Raw genomic sequence first — 23,222 nt, 5'->3', positions numbered from 1 at the left:
GCAGACCTAATGGTATAAAGAACACGTTCTGGAATATCTAAATTAAACTCTCAGGCCCACCAAGAGCAAATGTTGAGAAGAGCTACGATCCGGGGTGACACTGTTTGGCCAAGGTCACGATTGTGCACACTTCTTTTCTCTGAAGTGCTTCACAAAACATTAAGACTTGTTAGTATAAAAAAACACAAGTTGTACCCTGGCTGGTGTGGATCAGTGGATTGAGCGCTGGCCTGCAAACCAAAAGGTCACCGGTTCAATTCCCAGTCAGAGCACATGCCTGGGTTGAGAGCCAAGTCCCCAGTTGGGAGCATGCAAGAGGGAACCAATAGATGTTTCTCTTCCTCTCCTTCTCCCTCCCTTCCCCCTCCCTAAAAATAAATAAATAAAAACCACAAGTTGCGATGGGAAACATTTTATTTAAAATTCATATTACATTTTTAGTACCAGTCAATATAATCAGTCATATTACAAATATATAACTTAATTCTCAAACAATGATTTTATTCATCTTTTTCCTAAAGTACACTGTAAAAAGAAGGCAAAGGTGACTGTATGCTCTAAGTGATATATACATGCTGACTGACAGCACTGAATTCTGATATGAAAGAAGAGATATTACCCTTTTATAAAAATAAACTTGATCCCAGGGAGGAGGAGAAAAAGAGTGAGCAAGCTTGAGCGTCAGAAAAAATACGAAGCATTGTAGGAGAATTGTTTCAGTTTAGGTGACTGTGGCACCCAGGACTCCAGGCTGACCGCTCAGAGTACCGTGTCTCTTCAATCAGAGCTTCCAGTGTGTTCCTCTATGAACACATGCTAATTAACTTAACAGTAGAGCAAAAATAACTATACAGCAATTAGTCCACTGCTACTGAAAGGTAACAAGGTCACAGGTAATTAGGTTATGACCAAGGCTCCAACCAGGGTGATTTTTATGTCTCTGGTGAGGCCGCCCTCACAGGTCCATTGAACACGATTTGCGCTCTTGCAAGCTCACCCTCCTTTCCCATAAAGAGGGGATGCGTGAGGTTCACTGTGAGGTTCCCATTTTCCCTCGGGCAACTTGGGTTGATCATGTAAAGCCTAACATGGGCCAGAGGAAGTCACCTTTCAGGTGGACAGGAACTAACCGCTCAGCAGGAGACATTGTTTGTGCCTCGTTTCGGGCGACATTATGAAAAACCATGCTTTAGTAAATACACAGGCTCCCTGGTTAACCACACTCTGTTACCTCTGCCCCCCAAATGGGCCAAATGTGGCCAGACCCCACTGCGGTCACTTGGATCCTGAAGTTTTCTGGTCAGGGAGCCTGTGGTCTGCCCCGCTTGGCAAATGTCCTGTGTTTTAAGTACCGGCGAGTCCTGCTCTGGGTTTGCAGAGTCGCAGTCCCAGTCTCCACAGGTGAAGACAGTTTTTCTTAGCTGCCCTGTGACAACTGGGTTTCACATTTCCTCAGACTAGATCGGTGGAAGGAGTCCCTGAAATTAAGGAGAGAGAGCGAGAAAAAAAAAAGGAGGTAAGAAAGATCAATTAGACTTTGGAAGAGAGCGACGGGGGGAGGGGAATCGCCCACTGGAAAAGGACATCAATCAGAGAACTCAGTAAATAACAAGAGAAGGCGCTGAGGCCCTGTTACACTGTGCCAGAAAATACACAGTGCAGGACGGCTGGCACAGGGCCAACAGGGAGGGTCCCGGCGAGGACAGGAGAAGGTACAGGGAGGATGGGGGCGACGCCCCGCAGATCTCACTGGGGCAGCTTCTCCGAGCCCAGGCCCACTCCCAGCCTCCGTGGCTGGAGCAGCAGAGCACGCCCTGAGGGCCCGGCCTCACGCCCCGCCCTTCGTCCCCTGGGAAGGGGCCTTCTCTGCCCCAGTCTCACCTCTTCTGACTCTCTACTCTGAATATTGGTTTGTAGAGCTCTGGAATTTTCCGCTTGATCATGGGCCTGAGGTTCTCTTTCAGCTTGTCGTAGTTCTTCTTGAGCTCCTGCTGATACTCCCTCTGGTCTGCTGTGATGAGGCGTCTGTTTTTCTCCACGGCCTCCCCGCACCTGAGACGCACATTCCAGGGTGGGGAGGAAAGGAGGCTTTACGTCAGAGGAGTCTGAAGGGCTTAGAAACTTGGGATGGTGGCCCGGTGGGCCTGTCAGCGTGACCCCAGGAGCGTCTGCGAACGCAATGGCGCATCACGGTCCCCGGTGTAGCACTTCAAAGTGCGGGTGTCTGGGCCCCACCTTGGATTTCATAGATCAGAATCTCTAAAGGGCAGCACCCAGGAGTCTGTATTTTTAAAAAGCTGCCCAGGTGAGACTGATGCTCTGATTTACTGTGTTCTAGGCGCCATACAAGGAATTTCACATGTATCATGTGGTTAATTTTTCCAATGAAACTGGGAAGTCAACGTTTATCTCTAGTTTGACCTTGAAGCTAAGAAATGTTAGGTTGCTTGCCCAAGATAACACTGTGGGGACGTGGTGGCCGCAAGACTCAAACTCAGGTCACGGCAGAATGGGAGCTCTTGGCTTACGAGAAACTCACTGTGACTTATGGCAACGCAGCACAATCAGCTAATGCCGTTCAGGCCTCCCCGCTACAGACATGAAAATGTCGGGAAAACACAACAAAAATTGGTTGAAAGAGAAAGAGAAACTCCAGGTGCCAGAAAGGAAAAGAAAAATCAAAAGCAGAGTGACGGCAGGAGCTGATGCCGTGGCAGCTACCAGGAGGGCCGCCTGCGAGGATCTGGGCACCTGGTCCTGGAGGCGGCCGCCAGGAGGCAGGTTGCACACGCACACAGGAGGAGGGACGCAGCCTTGCCCAGGGCAAAGCCGGGTTCTGGGTCTGCTACAGTTCAGAGCCTTGAAAAGCTGCCCCATGTGTGTAAAAGGGTCTGGAAAAAAAGCTGAAAATTGTCCAGAGGGTGGAGTGAAGTTTGTTATCAGTTTGGAGCCATTAAATGGAAAGAAAGTCAGCTAAAGAAATTGGAATTCTAGGATTGCACCATCTGTGGGTATGAGTTTTTCTTCTATTGTGGGTGTATATTCCTCTATTGTGGATTCTCCAATTAACTATAAAATCAGACCAATATTATTGAAATCCCTAGGGCTCAGGCAGAAATAAGTGTAAAGCTGCTCTGGAGAAAAAGTTTCTTAATCAGGGCCCATGTGCTACCCGTGGATGGAGGCACCCTTGCCAAAGATGAGCTCACAGTAAAATAGTTACAGACCACATGCGGGAACCAACCACCGTGAGGGAGAACCAACAGGTACTACAGGCACGAGAATGAGCCCAATGAGAATCAGAGATAACAGGATGATGTGAAAGCCCAAAGTTAACACACAGGTATAATAAAAGGTACACAATCTATGAAAAAGATGGGACAGTACGAAACAGGAGATCAGGAAAATTTGAGAAAAGAACTAAACAGAAGTCCTAGAAATAAAAAATGGAGTCACTAAAATAAAGAAAAGGTCTCAATGGACAGGTTAAACAATAAACGAGACACAACCGGAGAACTCATGAACTATACATACGACAGATCTAAGAAGATCACCAAAGAGGTAAAAAATTTTAAGTACGAAAAAAATGTTTAAGGAACCAGGAGATAAGCATATAATGGAGCTGCCCGACCTGCATCTAGAAGAATGTTTCAAAGAATGTAAGATGAGTAAGAGGCAACATTCACAGATAACAGCTGATAATTCTCCACAATTGAAAACAGAAGTCCCCTAACCAACAAGAACAGATCTATACCCAGCCCCACAGAGGGGACCCTGCAGAGCACTAAAGAGGAAACATTAAAAACCTGTGTTTATCTAATGTGGGGACAGTTAAGCCAAGGGTTTTCCTGGTTTCCCACACAGCACGGCACATACTGAGGAGAAAATCATACTACTTAGATGTAATAACGTCTTGCCCTTTATATCATTCTGCTCAAAGGAACTTACATACCAACTAGCCTTGAAGGGGCCACGAAATGGCTGAAATTCAGCTGACACGTAATAATTAGTAATGTTTCTATTATCCTTCAGATGAATAGGATTCTTGCGATGAATGTTTAAACTGTTTTCCTAACAGTGGCACTACATTTTGGTTAAATTAAGAGGAATAATTCTTTAACATATATAACCTTTTCTATCTTATTCCCATTATTTTAACATCATAAGGAAACATTGAAATAAATATTTTAGGTGTAAAAAAAATTAAGAGGATACCCAGACCTGGTTACCAAGTTCTCCCCATTACCAGTGAACCCACTGAACCCATTTTCAGGATGGCAGTCAAAGGGGAGGAGCATGGCCTGTTGCTACAGGGCGGGGAAAGCTACCTGGCCTGGGAAAAAGTAAGCTTATGACCACAGCTTCATCACAGAGTTCTCCTGCTGTGAAGGAAGGAGTGGATTTAACTCAGCCAGAAGTCAAAAGAACTCCTTTAGCTGGATTTTCACCGGTCTTTTAAGTCTGACATTAACCGAAGCAAATTGTAGTACACCTGAGGTTATATATGAAAGGTTTCAAGGAACAGGTAGGAAGGGGAGGTATATGGCCTTTGAATCCTCAGAAATCTACCTCACCCCCTATTATTTTTTTATTGCTGCTTCACTAACAGTTGTGAGCTACCATGCACGTAAAATAAAATCAGTTTCAGGATGACTCCAAGGCCCAGGTTGCTAAGTAACACGGGTGGACTGCAAGAGGCCTGCAGAAGCTGACTGCTAACTTGGGGACGTCCACTCAGACAACTTTGGGGGAGTTTACTAAATTCTCTGTAGTCTGTGTTATCAGAAGTAATAACAGCTACCCGACATATACTGTTGGTGAGTCAGGTGCTTTCCATGCAGGCAGAGCTGGGGTTGAAACCCAGTTACGACTACTCATTAGCACGATGACCTAGCCACTGAAATCTTGTTTTCTCATTTGTAAAATGGGAATAATCATCTCATAAATCCCCTAGAGTTGCTGGGACAATGGATGAGAAGCCGTGATGATCAGGTAGGTACATGCCTTCAGAGTGTGGCAGATTCTGTTTTTCAAAGTGGTCACAGCAATGACTGCACCTCGGTAGACACAATATGCTGTAAGTGATGCTGTGTGACTGGGCAGTGTGGCTCTGCCTGGCTGCCTCTCCTGGGACAGGTGCCTTTGGAAGGCTGAACCAGACTCCAGATGCACAAGTAAAGCAGCCTTTCGGCAACGCAAGCCCCGGCCACTGTCACTGAGTGAGAGACCCTGAGCAAATCTGCTTCGCTGAGCCCAGCCTGCCCCGAGAACCACCTGCATAATAAGTAAATGCTACTGTTGTTGTTTTAAGCTACTAAGTTTTGGGCCAGTTTGTTACACAGCAATACATAAACATAGTATTTTTATAATGGCAAATAATAGGTGGAGCGAACAATGTCCATATTTTTGTAGTGATGTTATTTTATATCTTAACCAATTTTGGAGTTTATAAAATTGTTTCATATATTACATTTCCTGTATTTCTTCCATTTGGATTATATTATCTAGATTTTCTTGTTAAAATTAAATAATTTCTACTATGTTAATTTAAATCCACAAACTAAAGAGAGCCATATACTAGATTTCCCTCCTAGAGAATAGCTGTATCTCTTGGGAAATGTACACAGGATCACAACTACATTACAAATAACTTTCTTTAAAAATGGTGTTATCTGTAATATTTTCCTTAGGTTCACTGACACCACAATTCCACTCCTCTGCTGCTGCCTTTGTTGGTAAGTTCACTGAACAAGAACATTTTCTTACAGAGAATGCGCCGGGGGTTCTTCAGCAGCCGCAGCCCACAAACCAGTCTGAAGGGGACCAGATAGGGCAGGAAGTTGTGCTTCTAGAACACAGTTCCTGGCTTTTGTTGACGGTTACTTTCCGGGGCCTCCTGCAGACAGGGTGGTCATGCGGCCCTTTCTCTCTGCATCTATTGGCCTCCCTCCTCTGCAATGCTCCTTCAGCACAGCCCACACAGTCCTTCCACACGGCACAAAAACGCTGTTGTTTTCTCAATATCCATTCCCTTTCATCTTTAGGAATGCCCCCACTCCCCTGGAAAATTACATTCCCTAGCCGCCCTTAACAGATAGGAATGGCTGATGAGATAGAACATAAAGTCACTAGGAAAGGTCATTAAAGGGGCATAGACTCTTGCTACTCAAGGATGCAGTCATGATGGCCAGAGCCCTCACAGCCATGTTGTGACTGTGAGGATGGATGCACTATAACCAGTATGTTAGAGTAAAAAAATGGAAAGAGCCAGGGTCACTGATGATTTCTGAGGTCCACATACAGCTCTGGGATCACTATATGTGACCTTATTTTATATGATAGAATAAGTTTCTAAATTTTTAAATAATTCTCCACTATTAGCAAGTGAATGTAGTTCCTAGAGAGAAATAATGCACGGCACAGTAGTTAAAGAGAAAGAGTCTGGAGCCAAAGTGCTCAAATTTGACTCTTGCTTTGCTGATTCCTGGCTTTGTGACATCAAGCAAGTTATTCAAGCGTCCTGTGCCTCAGTTTCTCCACCTGTGATGTGAAGGGAATAGCCTCCCCCATGAATTATTGTAAAGATGAAATGAGCTGAACATACAGAGTTCTTAGAACAGTCCTGACACATAGCTGAAGCCTGGAACACAGTGGTTAGTACAGACCCAGTCTGAGTACAGAAACTATCTGTTCAATCTGAGAGTGGCAGACTATTAAAAATTGTATATTCCAGGCTCTCACAGTTATGAAACAGTTGATGAAACTGTTTCACAGTTGATGAAACTGAGATGAAAAGGCACCAAGTGCCCTGTCCAGAGTCACACCCTGTGGGACCAGCGGAGTTGGATGCAAATCCAGGATCCTGATGTTCCCAGGCCAGTGTTCCACCAGCCCCACTGTGTTTCATGGGGGTGTTTCATGTGTTTGTGGTGCAAACCTTAGGGATGCAGACAGGCCCTGGGTAGATGATCTTTCTATGTAAATCAGATCACATCTCTGGTCTTATCCCAACTGATAAAGTTTCTAATTGTGCCATTGAATAATGTTATACTTATCAACCACTATGTGCCAAAGCCCTATCCTAAGCTCAGTTATTATCATCATTATTTATTATTATTTTTATCCAGAGGTAAACTTTAACAAGTATTCACTGCACAGCTGGGGAAACTGAGGTTGGGTAACCTGCTTAGGGCACATGGCTAGTTAAGGCAGGGTGGGTACTTGAACCCAGGAAACCTGGCTCAAGAGCCTGCGCTCCTGACCCCAACCTCCCAGATGCTGCCCCAAAAGACATTGACCTTTCCAGCCACCATCCAGGCAGATGGCCTTGGTCTCAAGCGGAAGCTATTCTCCCTGGGGTCCCAAGTTGTAGCATTCTGCCCTTCTCAGTTTCTTCCTGGTAAGACTTCAGCAAGCCCCCACTCACGGCCCAGGGCAAACACAGTGGCTGGAGTGAGGGGGGAGTCTGACAGAGACGCCAGAGACGCTGAGGAACTGGCTCCCAGGCCCCTGCCACGACTGGCCGAAAGATGTGGGGTGGGCAAAAGTGGGTTTGCAGTCGCGAGTGACATTCTTCTGAGTTAAGAAGCAATTGTAACAATCATAACCTGCATGTCTGTTTCCATACAAACAGCTGTGAACGCACTTTTGCCCACCCCTTTGTGCTCCAGGCCCTTTAAGATAGAGAAGGAATATTTGGGGGCAGGGCACCAGAGGAATCTCTGGCCTCTCCAAAGAAGAGCTCCAGTGGAGGGAATCCCAGCAGCTTTCTCCAAGCCTGCCCTTCACTCCTCCCTCGCAGTCCGACCTCTACCAGATTCCCCCCCGCCCCTCCCCGGCCCCAAGGGCACTCCTGCCCCAGTGGAAGAACAGTTTAAGTCCTGGTTCTGCTGCTTACTTGCTGGGTGACCTTGGGCCAGTCATAACCTCCTTCAACCTCATTTTCTTCACCTATAAAATGGATTTATGGGGATGAAATGGTGTCAGGTATACGAGGACCTAGTGGAATAGCTGCCAGTGCCATTGGCTGATGAGTCAACGTTACCTGCCTTTCCTGGAGCAAAGAGGGCTTGCAGCCCACCAAGAGGCACTCTTGCTGTGTGCCCCCTGCACTTCGGATGGGGAGGCACCAGACTGAGAGTGCACAGCACCGTGGGGGCAGGGAGTGCACCCCCAGGCAGAGGAGGAACAACTGCGGGCAGGTCTTCTTGCTGTCCCTCTGAGCCACCTTGGCCTCCCCTGCTTGGGCCTGTGTCACCACCTCCATCAGGGAAGCCGCAGTGACCCTTTGTCTCTCCTAAGGTCATGTGTGGGAAAGGGGCTAAATTAGAACTACGGGCTTGGGAAGGTGTCCACTCTCATTCCTGACACCTGGAATCAGATTCTGAAGACCTACTAAACACACTAGAACCCATGGCGGGGGGTAAGAGGGGTCTGTCCTGGATTAGACTGTAGGTTTGTCTTTGGTTCTTGGTTCACATCACGCTGGCCCTGGGCTTCTGTCCTGAGGAGTCACAGAGTCCATGGTTCCAGTGATAGCATTCTCTAATTTGGTGTCAGCCCAGCCACCCTCCAGCCAGGGCCCCCTCCCTGAAGCAGGAGAGGGCTGGCAGGCCCTGGGCACCCGGAGCCTGATCGAAAGAGCTGGGGGTGGGGTGGGTCGGAGTGGGGACGGGACCAGATTGTAACACAACTAGATTTTTTTCCTTTAGAATCATTGTAGCTGGATGGGAGGGGGATTAGCCATACACGTGTATGTGCACGTGTGCGCATGTATGTGCATCTGCGTATGTGTAAGCTGCTCCACTTGTCTCTCAGTTTTCTGTCTAGCATCCCAGGGCCACCAGAACAGGTCTCTGTGACCCTGGAAAAGTAACAAAAGTCATTCATATGTCCCCACTATTGAGCCGCTTCTGAGCCAATCTCTCATATTTAAGGCTCTGTTGTCCCATCAAACACTCAGATCTCTTTCTACTTAGTATTTTAGTTTCCACCTACACTGTAGACATTTGGTTTCCTTTGGCCACTTGTCCCAGTTCCCTCTCCTTCTTCTTTATAGACCTTAACTCTCATTTAAAAACACCACCGGTCAAAACTATCTTCTGATTCTGTGAGTATACATACGCATTGGAACTCTGTCTGGGTGTATCTGAAACCAATCTGTACCTGGGGCCATGCGTACTGCTGATAAAAGTGAATCTAAAAATAATTTAGTCTTTACAGGATCAAGAAAGTTTAGATTATATTAGGGACTAAAGACGGTATTTGGAGGTAAGGTTTTGGGGAGAAATTAAGGTTTAAATCGAGTCATGAGAGTGAGACCCACATGATGGGATTAGTGGCCTTATAAGAAGAAATTCCAGAGAGCTTTCTCCCTCTTCCTCTTTCTGCCACCTAAGGATGCAGAGAGATTTAGAAGCGGCAAGAGGGTCCTCACCAGGTACTGAATCGGCACCTTAATCTCGGCCTTCCGGGCCTCCAGCACTGTGAGGGATGAATGTCTGCTGTTCAATCCACTCAGTCTACAGCATATTGTTTTACCAGCCTGAGCTCATTAAGACAGAAATGTAAGAAGAAGAAAATTTAAAAGACAGATTGGCACAAATTGCAGCACCTAAAAGAGTTTCAGTGCTTTGGGGAGCAGGTGGGGGCTGGGGAACAGAATGTTTGTATCTGTCCATCCTGGGCTCTAAAACCCTGAGGTGTTTTTTCCTTATCGCAGGAAAAGGTAGGAGGGGGGTGAGGTCCCAACTCGGCGACCATCCAAGGAGCGGCAGAACTGGCTGGATGAGCAGCTGCTGCCCCTGTCAGCCTGCCAGATGCTTCGTGGCTGCATCCGGCTCCGCTGCGGCTGAGTCAGCACAGCCACGGCCCAGTGGCGGGACCCAGCCGCAGCGTGCCCAGCTAGCGTACATTCCCACTATTAGCGATCAGAGTCGGAAGGAGCACTTCCGTTCACTGTGGATATCTGGACGTATCAATCTGTAGCTCAAGTCTGCTGAGAAGGTGGGGTCCCTGGAGGGAAAACCTGAAAGCTGTTCCCACCACCCCCCGCCCCTCCCCCTTCCTGTCCCCGACACATTCCACTCCTGTGTCACCTCTGCTGTCTGAAAGCAGAGTCGGGGGAGGAAAAAACAAGGTGCAAACAAACTGCACAAAATTGTCACTCTATGCATTAAAAAGCTGTCACGGATGACTGGACTTGACAAAGGATTAAGCAGTGAGGGGAAAGGAAGGCTTCCACACCTACCACTGGCATTGAGGGTACACTTTACAGATGGTAACATTCACCCATTTTAAATGTACCTTTCGAGGAGTTTCACTGAATAGTTCATACAGTTAAACAACCTTCCCCACAATCGCTCCTACGAATTTTGATCTGCATGAACTAACGTGAAAGGAAAGTCAAGCCAGCCACTGCTCATGCCTGGGCGGGAAACAGAGAGCAGCACCACTGTGCTGGCTATAGCCTTGTCCCGTTGCACTGGGACTCCTCCACTTTGCCAAGGGCAGCACAGCACCCGGCACAAAGCGTGGGCTTGACAAACGCTGAACCAGTGAATGAACTGACTCTACAGCTATTGCAAAAGTGTAACAGTATAGCTACTTACTATTTCGAAGGGAGGAAAGGAAAGGAAAACTGTGTGAGTAAAAAAAGGCGTGGCCTGAGGTATTAAGGCCCCGAGGGACGGGACTGGGAGGGAAAAGAAACTGTGAGCAGTGGGCAATCCAGCAGCCTCTGTGGCTTTGCAGCCTCTCTTCAAAGTTCAGTTGCACTCGGCAGCCCCAGCAGCCTGAAGCTTGCCTGGAATGGGAAATGCAGTAGCCCAATGGGTATCGGGGCAGGCGGGACTGTAGCCTGCTTCCCCACGGGGGTCACCATTAGAAGGGTTGGAGAACATTTCAAATGGGGAATTTGCTTTTGAAAATCCAGTGTTTTTGCAGACCATCTAGGGGAGAACGGTAACATTGCCAAAAGTCCAATGCAGGATTCTGTTAAAGGCCCAGACCCAGGAAAACCCACTTCTTTTTGTGTACCTTGTCGAGGAGAATTTAAATTCTCCTCAGAGTCCCGTTTACCAACACCACTGTCTTTCAGGTCTCTCCTCCTTGTCCAGTCACGCTCGGGAGAGTGTGCTGCTCTCGCTGAGTCAGAGGAGCCCAGGGGTGTCCTGGACCTTGCTGCCTCTCAGACCCGTGGCCACCTCAGTCCCTTTACCTGGAGCAGCTCCTTCTTCCCGCTGCCACTTTCTGCCAGCTATACGTTTAGGACAAGGCTTAAGCGATACTTCCCACAAAGCCTTCCCCAGCTACTCCAGCCCATAAAGGACTGTTCTTTTAGGAACTCTGGAGCCCTATATTTAGTGCACTCTTTTTTGTTTTTTTGAAAATATGGGACGCTTCATGGATGTGTGTGTCATTCTTGTGCAGGCGCCATGCTCATCTTCCCTGTATCGTTCCAATGGGGATGCATGTGCTGCCGAAGCAAACACAGTTTAGTGCACCCTTAACAGTCCCTAGCACATGCTGCGCTGTGTTGTTATTTAGCCCCGTGAATATGTGTCCTCTCGTCAGGAGCAGAAGGATGTCCAGATCCGGCACTGTCACAACTACTATCAGACCGGGGTCAGCCTACACACTCATTAAAAGTTCCATAGGGCACTTCAGATGTCCGGAGAGGCCTGGACCACTGCCAACCTCAGCAGCCTTCAACCACAACTAATTTTAAAAAAGATATGTGGAAGGTACATAAAAAAAGTAAATAAAATTTTCCCAATATTTTCTAGTCTTCTGTTTCATGAAAATACACTATGAAAGAAAATCTAGCTTTTGTATAATGCTAGAATTGTTGTCAAACATTATCAAACACAGGAAACAATTCAAATACCCAAATGTTAGTATATATAATCTCTGTGTGTGCATATGGATGTACACACACACACACACACACACACACATCACACAGAGCCACCTCCTCCCACTGCCAAGCAGCTGTGATTCTCTTCTGTGCATAGCAAACTTGCATCTGTCCCACCAAAGCCTGTGAAGGAGGAGATATCACCAGTCTCACCCAGCATTAGCATTCTGACGAGTTTTCACTAAATTTAGCAAACTTTAACGTTTAGCCTCCAATATCCCCATCTATACCAAGTAAGGATAATCCTATGCTTTGTACGCTTCTCTAAGGTTCTAGGTGAAAGAAATACTGGTACGCATATTTCTGATGTTCTTTCTTATGAGTGAAATGCCACCACATCCTTCATAATCATCCTTTCTAGGGCCACGGAATCCCAAGAAACGTGTCTATATTGTGGTAGATTGCAAGACCCTGCCCAAAGGGCCAGGCTGGGCAGGCTGCTTCTCACGGTGGCCTCGCTGCGGAATTTGGGAGCAGAGGAGAGTCTTGTCTGATGCTGGGAATTGCCAGAGGTGTCAGGAAAGCCCAGTTTTAGACATTGCCTTTGTCTCTCAATTCCAGGCAGTGCCTATATTTAAATGTGTACAAAAAAGGTGCTGAGTGACACGGGAAACTACACAGGCTGCCACAGCCATGAGCCTCTCAGGCGCTAATGCATCTTGGACTATCAGCCCCTTGATGGAAGTGTGGGCTACTTGGCTGGATTCAGAAGACCTGGATTTGAACTTCACTCTGCTGCTACCTGGCTGTGTGACCTTAAGTAAAGTCACCTTCCACCTCTGAGCCTCTGTTCCCTCTCTTGTAAAATGAAGATGGCGATAATACTTGTTTTATAACATGAGTGTGAGGCATGCGTGTGATGATAAACACAAGCACTGTATAGCTGAAGTGCCAGACAGTAAACAGTAGTACAAGCGGGTTCCTCTATGGCAATAGTTCTCTGCCTTAAGCATGTGTCAGAAACCCCGCGGGCCTTGTGAAAACACAGATTTGGGGGACCCCATCTGCGGATGCTGACTGAGGGGGTTTGACTGGTGCCTGAGAATTTGCCTTTCCAGTGAGTTCTCAGGCGCTGCTGGTGCTGCTGGCACTGCTGGCCCGGGGAGCACACTTTGAGAACCTCTGCCTACTGACTCCCAGCCCATTCCCTTCTTACCGCATTATGAATTCCTTAAAGCATAATCTCAACTTGTTGTGATGTCGGTAGAGTTTGGGGTCAGCTGGGATTTCGGCCAAAAACACTTGGGCTACTTCCAGTGGTCCCTGAAGGAACAAGTAAAAAAACAACACTGACATTGGAAAGAAAACAAAATCACGTGGGAAAATCTTGGCATGATTTCTCAATTTGAACATTTAATTTTGTAGTTGGTTTGACCAAAAGAAACAAAAAAAAATTAAAGAAGGTCTTAAACTTTTCAGGAATCTTTAATTCTCAGTGAGGAGTCTAAAGTTTTCAGAGAATAGTCAGAAGTATAAATGTGTTTTCTTGACCAAATGCTACTAATCATGGGTTTCCCTTCATATAAAACAACAATGCTACTATATCAAGGGCTGTGAGGTGCTTTTCTAAGAATGGGGGCTGTCTTGCCCCTTCCACTCATATTCACTTGCCCAGTCACCCTCGTGGCAAGTACCATTTTGTGTAGTTCCTGGCTTGAGTCAGGAAAGTGCAGACATATGTAGTCCATGGTTGTGGGTTTGTACAGGTTTCCAGTCTCATGAAAGGATTGGGACTTAAAAAGCAGAAGCTTCCTAATATTTTCTGATCTTGGAAATATAATAGTAATTTCTCCTCTCTGCTATTTTTGTTCCCTTGATGTCATGTGGACACAATTTTGCAGGGGGGTTCAGCTGTGCTGAGTGAGGGGAGAGTCACAATACCCAGTTTTGGAGTGTGGGGTGTGGACAAGAGTGGGTTTAGATCTGAAATTAAAGTGGTCCTCTGGCCAGAGAATACGAAGCTAGTACCTCCCCCATCTGAGACTGGATTAACTAATCCATGCTGAATTTGGGAGTCAGGATCCTAATGGGTCGGAGAAGATCTGGTCTGGTCTAAAGTGACCTGAGAAGCCTGGTCCCAGGTCACTCTTGGTTAGCAAGACTCCTGGCATGCTGGGTTCATCAGACGATTGACCAAGGGGTTGCATGTTCCAGACAAGGTGTCCCCAACTCCCAGGCCCTGGACAGGTTACCAACCAGTCGATGGCCTGTTAGGAGCTGGGCTGCACAGCAGGAGACGAGCAGCTGGGCAACGGAAACTCAAACTACCACCCGAGCTCCGCCTCTGCCCCGCAACACCACCAGCCCCCATCCGTGGAAAAATTGTCCTCCACAAAACTGGTCCCTGGTACCAAAACTGTTGAGGACCTTTATTCTAGACCCTTTCCCCATTCTCCTACAGGCATTCTTAGATTAGCCTCAAGCTGTGCAAAACCTGTGCCTAAATTGGGCTTAACTAAGCAGTTTTAAACAGGACCCCAAGTCTGGATCATGTCCAGTCTGGTCCTGAGTGAAGACTGAGAGAAAATGGTGCTCCTTCGATGGTCCACTCATCTCCAGGATTTCTTTTCCACCGTGGGTTGTTCTGTGAGTGGAAGAGGTCTCTCGAAGTGTCCTAAAGCTCACAAGTGTTCAGTCCAAGTTTAGGAACATCATTTGCATGTTCATCAGACTCCCCAACAACCTCAAGGGAGGAGAGTGCAAGCATATCATGAAAATAACAAGAACCAGAGGGGCTGCCACCAGCTGGCTCTGCTTACCTGATTTACAGTCGCTCCCACGGAGCCCTGGAGCACCATCTGAAGCATCTTGGCGTCAGGGGGCTCTTGGTTAATGGCAACCGCTAACTGCAGGGTCTTCTTCTTCATATCTTCAATGGCAACTTCGATTGGTGTCAAAACAAACTGAATGTAAGACCAAAATGTAGGAAGTCATTGTCTAGTCTTATAAGGCACAGAAAACCTGTAGCTATGCCATAGAGTGCACTTGGATTTAAAGAAGTGGCTAAGGAGACTTTCAGAGTAATTTAAAATAATCTGCACAGGTTAAGAAGAAGGAAGGGCCTAATATTTTTGAATACTTACTATGTTCCAGGAACTGTGCATACGTTTATTGATCAGCATGGGAGTTTTGGCCTGCTCCATTTCCGACGTGGGCCGGTTCACCCCTCCCACTCCCGGGAGGTCACCATACTGATGCCGAACTTAGTGCGGACACCCGATCAGCATAGCGCACTACAGCCCAGAACTCCTGGGCTCAAGCGATCCTCCTGCCTCAGCCTCCCGAGTAGCTGGGACTACAGGTGCGCACCACCGTGCTCTGCTGTGCATACATTTATGATTTACTCCTTTAAAGAACCTCCTTTCTTTCTACATTTTATAGTTAAAGAGGGGTTTTTAAGGTGAAGAAAGTGCCGTGAAATGACACAGGCAGTAAGTGGGGAGGCCAGAATTTAATCATGGTGATGTCTACATTCAAAATCCATGTCCTTTCTACACTGCTAGGTTTCCTTTTATGTAATTAAACAAGTCACCCAACTTGTAAGTGGGAAAGCTATCAGAAGAAGAGCATTCAAGGTCTTCCCCCACCGTAACACAGGATTTGGGCACCCCGTGTGCCTTCCCCAATTACCCTGAGGGCGAATTCCTGTTACATAGAATTCTTTTAAGGGTCCATCTGCTGGTTGCTAATTTCTGGTGGTTTTGGATATGGTCCTTCCCAAATGTTATGAGTGGTCTTGTGTCTCCCTAAACTCATATATTGAGTCTGAGCCACGGGAGCTCACAACGCAGCCATACGTGAGACAGGGTCTTTATAGAGGTAACCAAGATAAATGGAAGACGTTAAGATGGGCCTTAATCCAGTATGGCCTGTGTCCCTGTAAGAAGAGGGAATGTGGACACAGACACATGCACAGAGGAAGGATAATGTGAAGAAACATAGGGAGAAGGTGGCCATCTACCTACAAGGCAAGGAGAGAGGCCTGCACCAGATCCTTCCCTCACAGCCCGCAGAAGGAACCAACCCTGCCAACACTTTGAATTTTGACTTCTGGCCTCCAGAACTGGGGCACAGTAAATTTCTGTTGTTTAAGCCAACCAGTTGGTGATATTTTGCTAAAACAGCCCTAACAGACAATAAGCAGCCCAACAGGTTCTCAGAGAACAACAGATGGCCAACAACAATTGTAAAGGCTTTTATTGGGACCGTGAGCTTAATTCTGCACTGTGCCTAATGTCCTAGTGTTCAAAAGTCCAAAATAGTAATGCACACAGCAGGTGCCTCCTAAGCCACCCTCCTCCTAACTGGGTCACAGTTCAGGTTTTCCCTGCCCTTGTGAAACCCACTCTCCGATGTGCCTGCTGAACACTTGAGCCAGTGGGCCGCTCTCCTGTGGGCTCAGTCCCTTCTGCTCTGACCCAGTGAGGTGCATATTCACCACAACTCATCTGTGTTTGTTCACCAACTTGATTAGGCCTGTTATACTTGTTATTTGAATGACCTAATCTAATAATGCACAAACTATGGGTGTGGAAAGAAAAAGAGTTGTTTCTATGAAAACCAAGCTCAATGCTTGGGCAAGACATTATGAAAGTTACTGCTATAAATATTCCTGTCATATTAGGTGTGCACAAGACAACTATAAAAGGCTAGGCATAAGAAAGTCATAAAAATCCAGGATTCTTCTCTTATAGTGCTTAGCAAGTGCCTAATGGGTAGGGTTTACATAAGAAAGACAATGCTGAATTGTGATCAGCCAACCCAAAATAAGAGAGAAGGCTTGGCCTTATATAAAAGTGAATGACAAAAATGTACCTGAATGTGTTTTAAAGTAAGAGAAAATGTTTAATGTATGTTACTTTTGAATGATCTGTGACTTGAGATACTTTCATGACTAGTCTCATGGATCAGAAGTCTTCTGTACACAGAACCAGAGAAGAGCGAGGGCTCCTGCCAGTGCATAGATGAGGGAACTGAATGAAGACAGTGGCCTGTGCTGTGTCACAGGAGGAAGCTGGGACAGGCAGTCCCTCGGCCTCCTCACCCATATTGCACGGTGCCCCGCCTATGGCTTCACCACTCGCTCGCCAGGGCTGCCAGCTTGCTGTGTCTGTCTCTGATCGTTACCAACACAAGCATGGCTGAATCACCTGTAAGCTTTACATATACAAACACTTATATAAAGTGTTTAAAATTTAAATGTATACATTTCATATCAATTTATCATTAAAATACAACTTAAAATTATAATAATATAAACATGTTTATATACTAAAGGTATAACTTTAAAATATAAAACATTTAAATATAAAGTAGTGCTATGAAACATGTAGCTGCCTAAATGGGATTCTCTCACAAGTATGAGAGAATAACCAGCAAAATAACATTGCAAGTGTCTCCCTTTTTAGACTGCACCCCAGTCTGCAATGGAGGAGGTTTGTGCTGTCAGTCAGGGAGGCTACCCAGGCCCACTTGGTCCGTGGCAGCCTGGTCTTCAGCCTGGTCCCACGGGTGCCATTACCTCCTCCTTCTGGATGACGCAGATGCGGGTCTTGATGTAGGGGAAGGCGTGCATGGTGGTGAGGACCGTGTTCCGCCGGTACTGCTCATGCAGCTCTCCACGAGGCCGCCCCTCCAGGGTGAAGGGGGTGGTGTACATGAACCGCCGCAGATTGAAATTCTTCTCAAAGTAGGTTACCCTGTCTTTCATCTCGTACTCATCAAAGTAAGGCTCCACAAAAGTGATCTGTATGTAAGCCTGAGGGGGAAAAGGCAAGGGAAGGAGAAGATGAGCTATGCGCAAACAACCACCAGGACGCACTGGAGGGGCATGCTGGAACCAGCGCAGCAGCACCGCCCCTCTGAGTTCACTAAAGCCACAGAAGCTGAGTACATTAGGCAAGACGAGACTTCAGCAATCAACCAGCCCTCTTTCCAGCCTCGGGGAGAGAGAGGCCTGCAAAGAGAGGGCAGTGTGTGTCTGTGAAGTCAGGTCCACAAGCCACCCCTTCTAACTGATCCAACTGAAACCTGGTACGAAAGTTTGCCAGCTGCTATTTGGAAGAGACAAACTCTCCTCTCCAGGACAACCATGACCACTGCACATTTGGCAGGATGGCCGGACTGAATGAAACGGACACCACCTCGTGCTAAGAAGGATGGGAGCAGCTGGAACTTCCCATACACTGACAGTGGGAAGGCACAATGGTGCAGTCAGCCACTTAACCAAACAGTTACATTACAGTGGCCACATGACCCAGCAATCCCACTCCAAAGTGCATCCCCAAGAGAAGTGAAACCTTATGTTCAACTTAAAACTTGTACACAAATGTCTATAGCAGCCTTACTCATTGTAGACAAAAACTATAAACAGCCCAGATGTTCCTCCAGTGGGGAATGGATAAACAAATGCTGACAGATCCGTACAACAGAATACTGCTCAGCAATAAAGAGGAACAAACTACCACAACATTGTTAAATCTCAAGTGCATTGTGCTAAGTGAAAGAAACCAGACTCCAAAGGCCCTACAATTCCATTTATTTACTTAGGATTCCATTTACATGACATCTGGAAAAGGCAAAACTGCAGAGACAGAGCACAGATCAGTGACTGTTGGGCTGAGAGCAGAGGGAGGCAATGGCTGCAGAGGGGCGGGGACGTACTTTGGGGTAACACAACCCTTACACAGCTTGATTGTGGTGGTGGTTACATGTGTTCGTGAAAACTCTTAGAATACCAAAAGAGTGAATTTTACTGCATGTATCTCATTTAAAAATGCACACACACACACACACACACACACACACACTGTGAATAAGGTCAATTTACTAAGAAAGAAGGCCGTTTTAAAAAAATGAAAAGAATGACACTGACTGTAGACGCTGTCACACCCACCCACTGAAATGGATGGGTGAGGTCACTGATCTCAGGCCGTAAATCACTAATTAGTGCGATGAAACCTGGCTATAATTCTGGGTTTGGATTCTTATTTAAAACTCTCACAACCTAGTTTAGGCATTTTAAAAGAGGGAAGAAGAACACCTTGTGTCGGGGCTGTCACCGGTGACTCTATGCAACACGTGCTATGCACAGAGCACTGTGGGCACACAGGCAGTTCCTGCCTTCACAGACCTCAGACATTTCTGTCTGAAGCTCAGCTCAGGCCTCACACCAGTTACTGCTTGCTTCAACCAACCCTAGACTAGGGAGTGTGTCTCAAATGTGCAAGGCTCCTGAAATACGGAGAAAAACAAACCATTACATTTGGCCAGTTCCTCCCTGCTTGCTTCATCTTCTTAATACCCTGGAGGGCGGAACTGAGAGAGGAGTTTGGACTCCTCATTTATAGGCCTGCCAGATGGCAGCAGCTCCTCTGTCCCCCAGCCCTTAACAAGACCTTGAACTTGCATTTTTTTCCCAGCAGCTTAGAAAGCTCTCTCATGAACATATCTGTCTGTGGGCTGAGCGGACAGGCATCACTCTGTGGTATAATAAAGAATATATCTAATCTTTGTTTGTATTTCCTGGGACAGAGCTTCAAAAACCCTTAGAATTTTATGACTGATATGAGTATCTTTTTTATTTAATGATGTGACTCTTGCACGATGGGTCTCTAAATAGTTTCAGGATTGGGGCTGGTCCCCCAAAAAACCAACCATGAGATTAGAGGCTTGGGGAGGGTTGCGGAGGGGTTGGGAGGGTGGCTGCAGACTGAGTTCCATTATGTGGTTGATGAACTCATGCATCGGGCCCACCTGGACTGGTTCAGTCTGGACACCAAGGCTCAGCGGGGCTTCCTGGTTGGTGAACCCCTGGACGGGCCAGAAGGCTGGTGGGCCTGGATTCCCCAGGAGAGGGCAGAGAAGCTCTGGGCTCCTTCTCAGACTTGCCCTGTACACCCTTACCCATAAAACTGTAACCATCAGTAGGACACTTCTCTGAGTTCGGTGTCATTCTAGTGAATTTTCTGATCTGAGGAGTGAAGTGGGAATCTCTGAATTTGTAGCCATCTGGTCAGAAGTGCGGGTAGCCCGGGGCCCTACTGGTGTCTGAAGTGAGAGCAGGCTTGTGGGGGACTGGGCCTGTACCTGGTGGCGTGTGACGCCCACTCTGGTTAGGGGTGAGACAGGACACCTCCTCATGTGGGAAGTAAGGAAACTGAACTCCAAGCCCCTTGCATCGTTCCCCAACAGCACGGTGGCCCTGCCCTTGCTGGGGCAGAGCACCTGCAGCCGAAAACAGCTGTCGGTGAGAGGGCTGCATCTTTTTAACATGTTTTACATTGAGCGTTTAAAGTTTTTATAAAAAAGGCAGCAAGGGACAGTGAGCAAGAGTATGGTTCGGGAATGATAGACCCTGAGTCTGAATACCGGCTTCAGCACGTAAATGATCATGGCAAGCTGCTTCAGCATTGCATACCTCAGTTTTCTCATCTATAAAACAGGAACAATATCACCTACTTCATAAGGCAGTTGGAGAATGAAATGATATATGTAGGGCCTAATGCAGCTGTAGATACACAGTTGGTGTTTAACAAGTAGCTTATTATGATTCCTACCTTTGAGTATGGCTTTTTTAAAAAGATTTTATTTATTTATCTTTAGAGGGGAAGGGAAAGAGAGAAGGAGAGAAATATCAATGTATGGTTGCTTCTCGTGAGTCCTCCACTGGGAACTGGCCTGCAACCCAGGCATGTGCCCTGACTGGGAATCAAACTGAGATTGTGTGGTTCACAGGTCCGCGGTCAATCCACTGAGCTACACCAGCCAGGGCCTGAGTACAGCTTTTTTTTTAATCCTCACCTGAGGAAATGCTCAGTGAGGTGAAAGAAGGTGATGGGGGGAGGCAGAGATGGGGAGAGGGAGAGGGAGGGGGGGGAGAGAGAGAGAGAGAGAGACTGACTAATGGGAGAGAGAAGCTTCAACTGGTTGCACCTTGTATGCGCCCCAACCATGGACACAACCCGCAAGTGGTCTGTGGCCTGACCAGGAATTAAACCGTGAACTTTCAGTTTATGGAACTATACTTCAACCAACTGAGTCACATTAGTCAGGGTGGTTTTTTTAAAGATCTAACCAAATAGTAGTGGAACCCTTGACAGAAATATTTGGCTGCACCGAACTGACTTGGAGAGTCCAACAGAGGAGGTCATTTTGTTTTCCTGGGGTAGAACAAAGGAAATCAGAGCTTGATGGTTATTTTTTGCAGATTTCCCCATACCTTGTTAGGATCCAACTTGGTTTTGTCCACAGGAGCAGAGTCTTTTATTACTTCCACAAATTCTGCACCAAAACATTGACTATAAAATCCCTAGGCAAGAAAAAGCAACATATCATAAAGGTTATTTTAATGCAAGTCTTTCTCTCTCAGGAGTGGAATACAGTTGGAATAGGGCAGCATCTGCTCATTGATTACTGAAAGTCCCCCTGGTCTAATGAGGCAAGTCCAGCCTCTCCTGAGACAAAAGCAAAAACGTAAGGAAGTCCAGCACTGCAAACAGACACGTGTTTCCCTGCAGTATGTACCCTTCTCCTCTGATTCCACCAGCCCCATCCTAATTCCTGAAGCAGCTCCAGGGGCGTGGCACTGTCTATTTCTTGCCTGTTGTACCCTAGGGTCACTAGGCTGTCCATAATGTGACAAACCACAGTGAAAAAGAAGACAAAATAGGCACTTCTAAGTTGGGAAAACATATTAAGAACACACATGCTCCTGGGGTCAACTGCTAGTTTTTCTTTGAGCTCAGTGACTGTGGGCAAGTCACCCAGCCACTCCGGGCTACTGCTTCTTAGAGTAAAGTAAGGATTAGAGTCCTCTGTTTTATCTGGCATGAAAGGTAGTATGAGGAGAAATTTGGCAAGACACAAGAGTGTTTTAAGTTTTACAGCCACGGTAAGGCATACATTCAAAACAATAACTTGAAAACATAAGGAGTGAATCTCTGGTGAATTGCTGTCGGTAGTTCAGGGGACCCTAGTTATTCACCCTGAGAGAGGATTTTGTTTTGGGGACATCCCTTGACTTTCCTCCTAAGTTCTAACAGCACCATCAAAGCACCTTGGCGTCAGGGGGCTCTTGAGGTAGTATAAGGAGAAATTTGGCAAGGCACAAGAGTGTGTCTGGCTCTTTCAATGTCTGCTTCCTTTTTTCCCCACTTTTCTTTTTGCCGTTTCCCTTTTCCTTCAGCCTCTCCTCCAGGAACATGCTGCTCCCTTCCGCTACCTTCAGACGATATGTAAACAGTAGGTTGAACTTGGGGCTGCCAGCCACTGGTTGGGATGCTGACTCTAATTATTCGAAATGGGCTTCTCCCTGGATCAGCAGGAAGAGCTTGCTGAGCCATAGCCCCCAGTGTGGCTCCTGGGAGCATCTGTGTGGCAGAAGTGGAATGTGTTGTCCAGTGACACCAAAAAGATGGCCACAGAATTTTCTAAGAGTGATTCAGTAATCACATTACTTCAAAGTCAAGGTAACCTTTGACCTGAAAAACCGTGACTAATATTTGGAAAGGGTTACAAGAAAGCACATGACTTTGGCTGAATTTTTGGAGAGCCTTGAAAATACTCACCCTGTAAATTTACAAACTTTGACAAGTATACACACAATCTTAGGGGGAAACGATCCAAATCTGGCTTTACCTCATGATCTCACCTAATAGGTTCATATTCTACGTGCAACGTGGAAAAATTTATATGTCAATCAAAGATGACTCCACGACCCTTTGTTGTTTTGGAATGACTTAGTCTAACTTTCTTTTGGTAAAGTATACAATGTTAGGCACACAGAGCTGCTTTTCTTACCTCTAGTCTATGAGAGATCTCAGGAAGCTTCGTAATTGCAGGCTCTTTGTAAACAAATTCTTGTTCATCCAAATCCCCAAACTTGGATCCATAGAAGCCAACTCGGAAGTAGGTTCCAAACATTCTCTTATGACCCTGATGAGCAAAATAGGAAAACCTCTCCTCAGTTATGTAATTCATAAGGGCCCATTGTATTGCAAAGGACAGGAGTCTTTTATGGTTGTGTTACAAAGCATTTTATCCTACGGAAAATATAAACAGAAATCACTCCTTAAAAAAGCTAATGTTTATGGAATAAATTTTGGAAGTGATAACAAAAGAAATCCCATGAAAAATTTCTAGACTCCTTTTAAGTGAGTTTAAAAGATTCTCACATTTCCTGCTTGTAAAGTAATTCAAGCTGCCTCCTTTCATACTCTGAATCAGGGTCAGTCCTCCTGTCTATTCCTAGCCCTTTTCTGTTTGGTAGGTGAGGGCTGTGGTAACGATGTGCTCAAGGTAAATC

The 23,222-nt window shown here is 46.5% G+C and overlaps 1 protein-coding gene and 1 non-coding gene across 5 annotated transcripts in view; both read right to left on the bottom strand.

Moving 5' to 3' along the window:
- Window positions 1–409: 409 nt before the first annotated feature.
- Window positions 410–23,222, bottom strand: part of DOCK8 (dedicator of cytokinesis 8) — a 221,000-nt gene continuing 198,187 nt past the window's right edge. For all 4 annotated transcript variants that reach the window (XM_037061714.1, XM_037061715.1, XM_037061716.1 and 1 more), the window contains 7 exons: window positions 22,718–22,852; window positions 21,138–21,227; window positions 17,439–17,675; window positions 14,677–14,820; window positions 13,074–13,180; window positions 1,882–2,052; window positions 410–1,478 (listed from right to left, as the gene is read on the bottom strand). In XM_037061714.1, coding sequence (XP_036917609.1) covers window positions 1,418–1,478; window positions 1,882–2,052; window positions 13,074–13,180; window positions 14,677–14,820; window positions 17,439–17,675; window positions 21,138–21,227; window positions 22,718–22,852 — 945 coding nt within the window. In that variant the 3' untranslated portion in view covers window positions 410–1,417. The remainder of the gene's footprint in view (window positions 1,479–1,881; window positions 2,053–13,073; window positions 13,181–14,676; window positions 14,821–17,438; window positions 17,676–21,137; window positions 21,228–22,717; window positions 22,853–23,222) is intronic.
- Window positions 11,386–11,492, bottom strand: LOC118997893 (U6 spliceosomal RNA). Its single transcript, XR_005068751.1, has one exon. It is a non-coding gene; the product is annotated as a U6 spliceosomal RNA (small nuclear RNA).

The sequence above is a fragment of the Sturnira hondurensis genome, unplaced genomic scaffold, assembly GCF_014824575.4.
Source record: "Sturnira hondurensis isolate 20B ecotype Veracruz unplaced genomic scaffold, ASM1482457v3 Scaffold0013515, whole genome shotgun sequence".
In the NCBI taxonomy this organism is placed as follows: Eukaryota; Metazoa; Chordata; class Mammalia; order Chiroptera; family Phyllostomidae; genus Sturnira; species Sturnira hondurensis.
The sequence above is the reverse complement of the archived record's forward strand: the minus strand, read 5'-3'. Positions and strand labels throughout refer to the sequence as shown.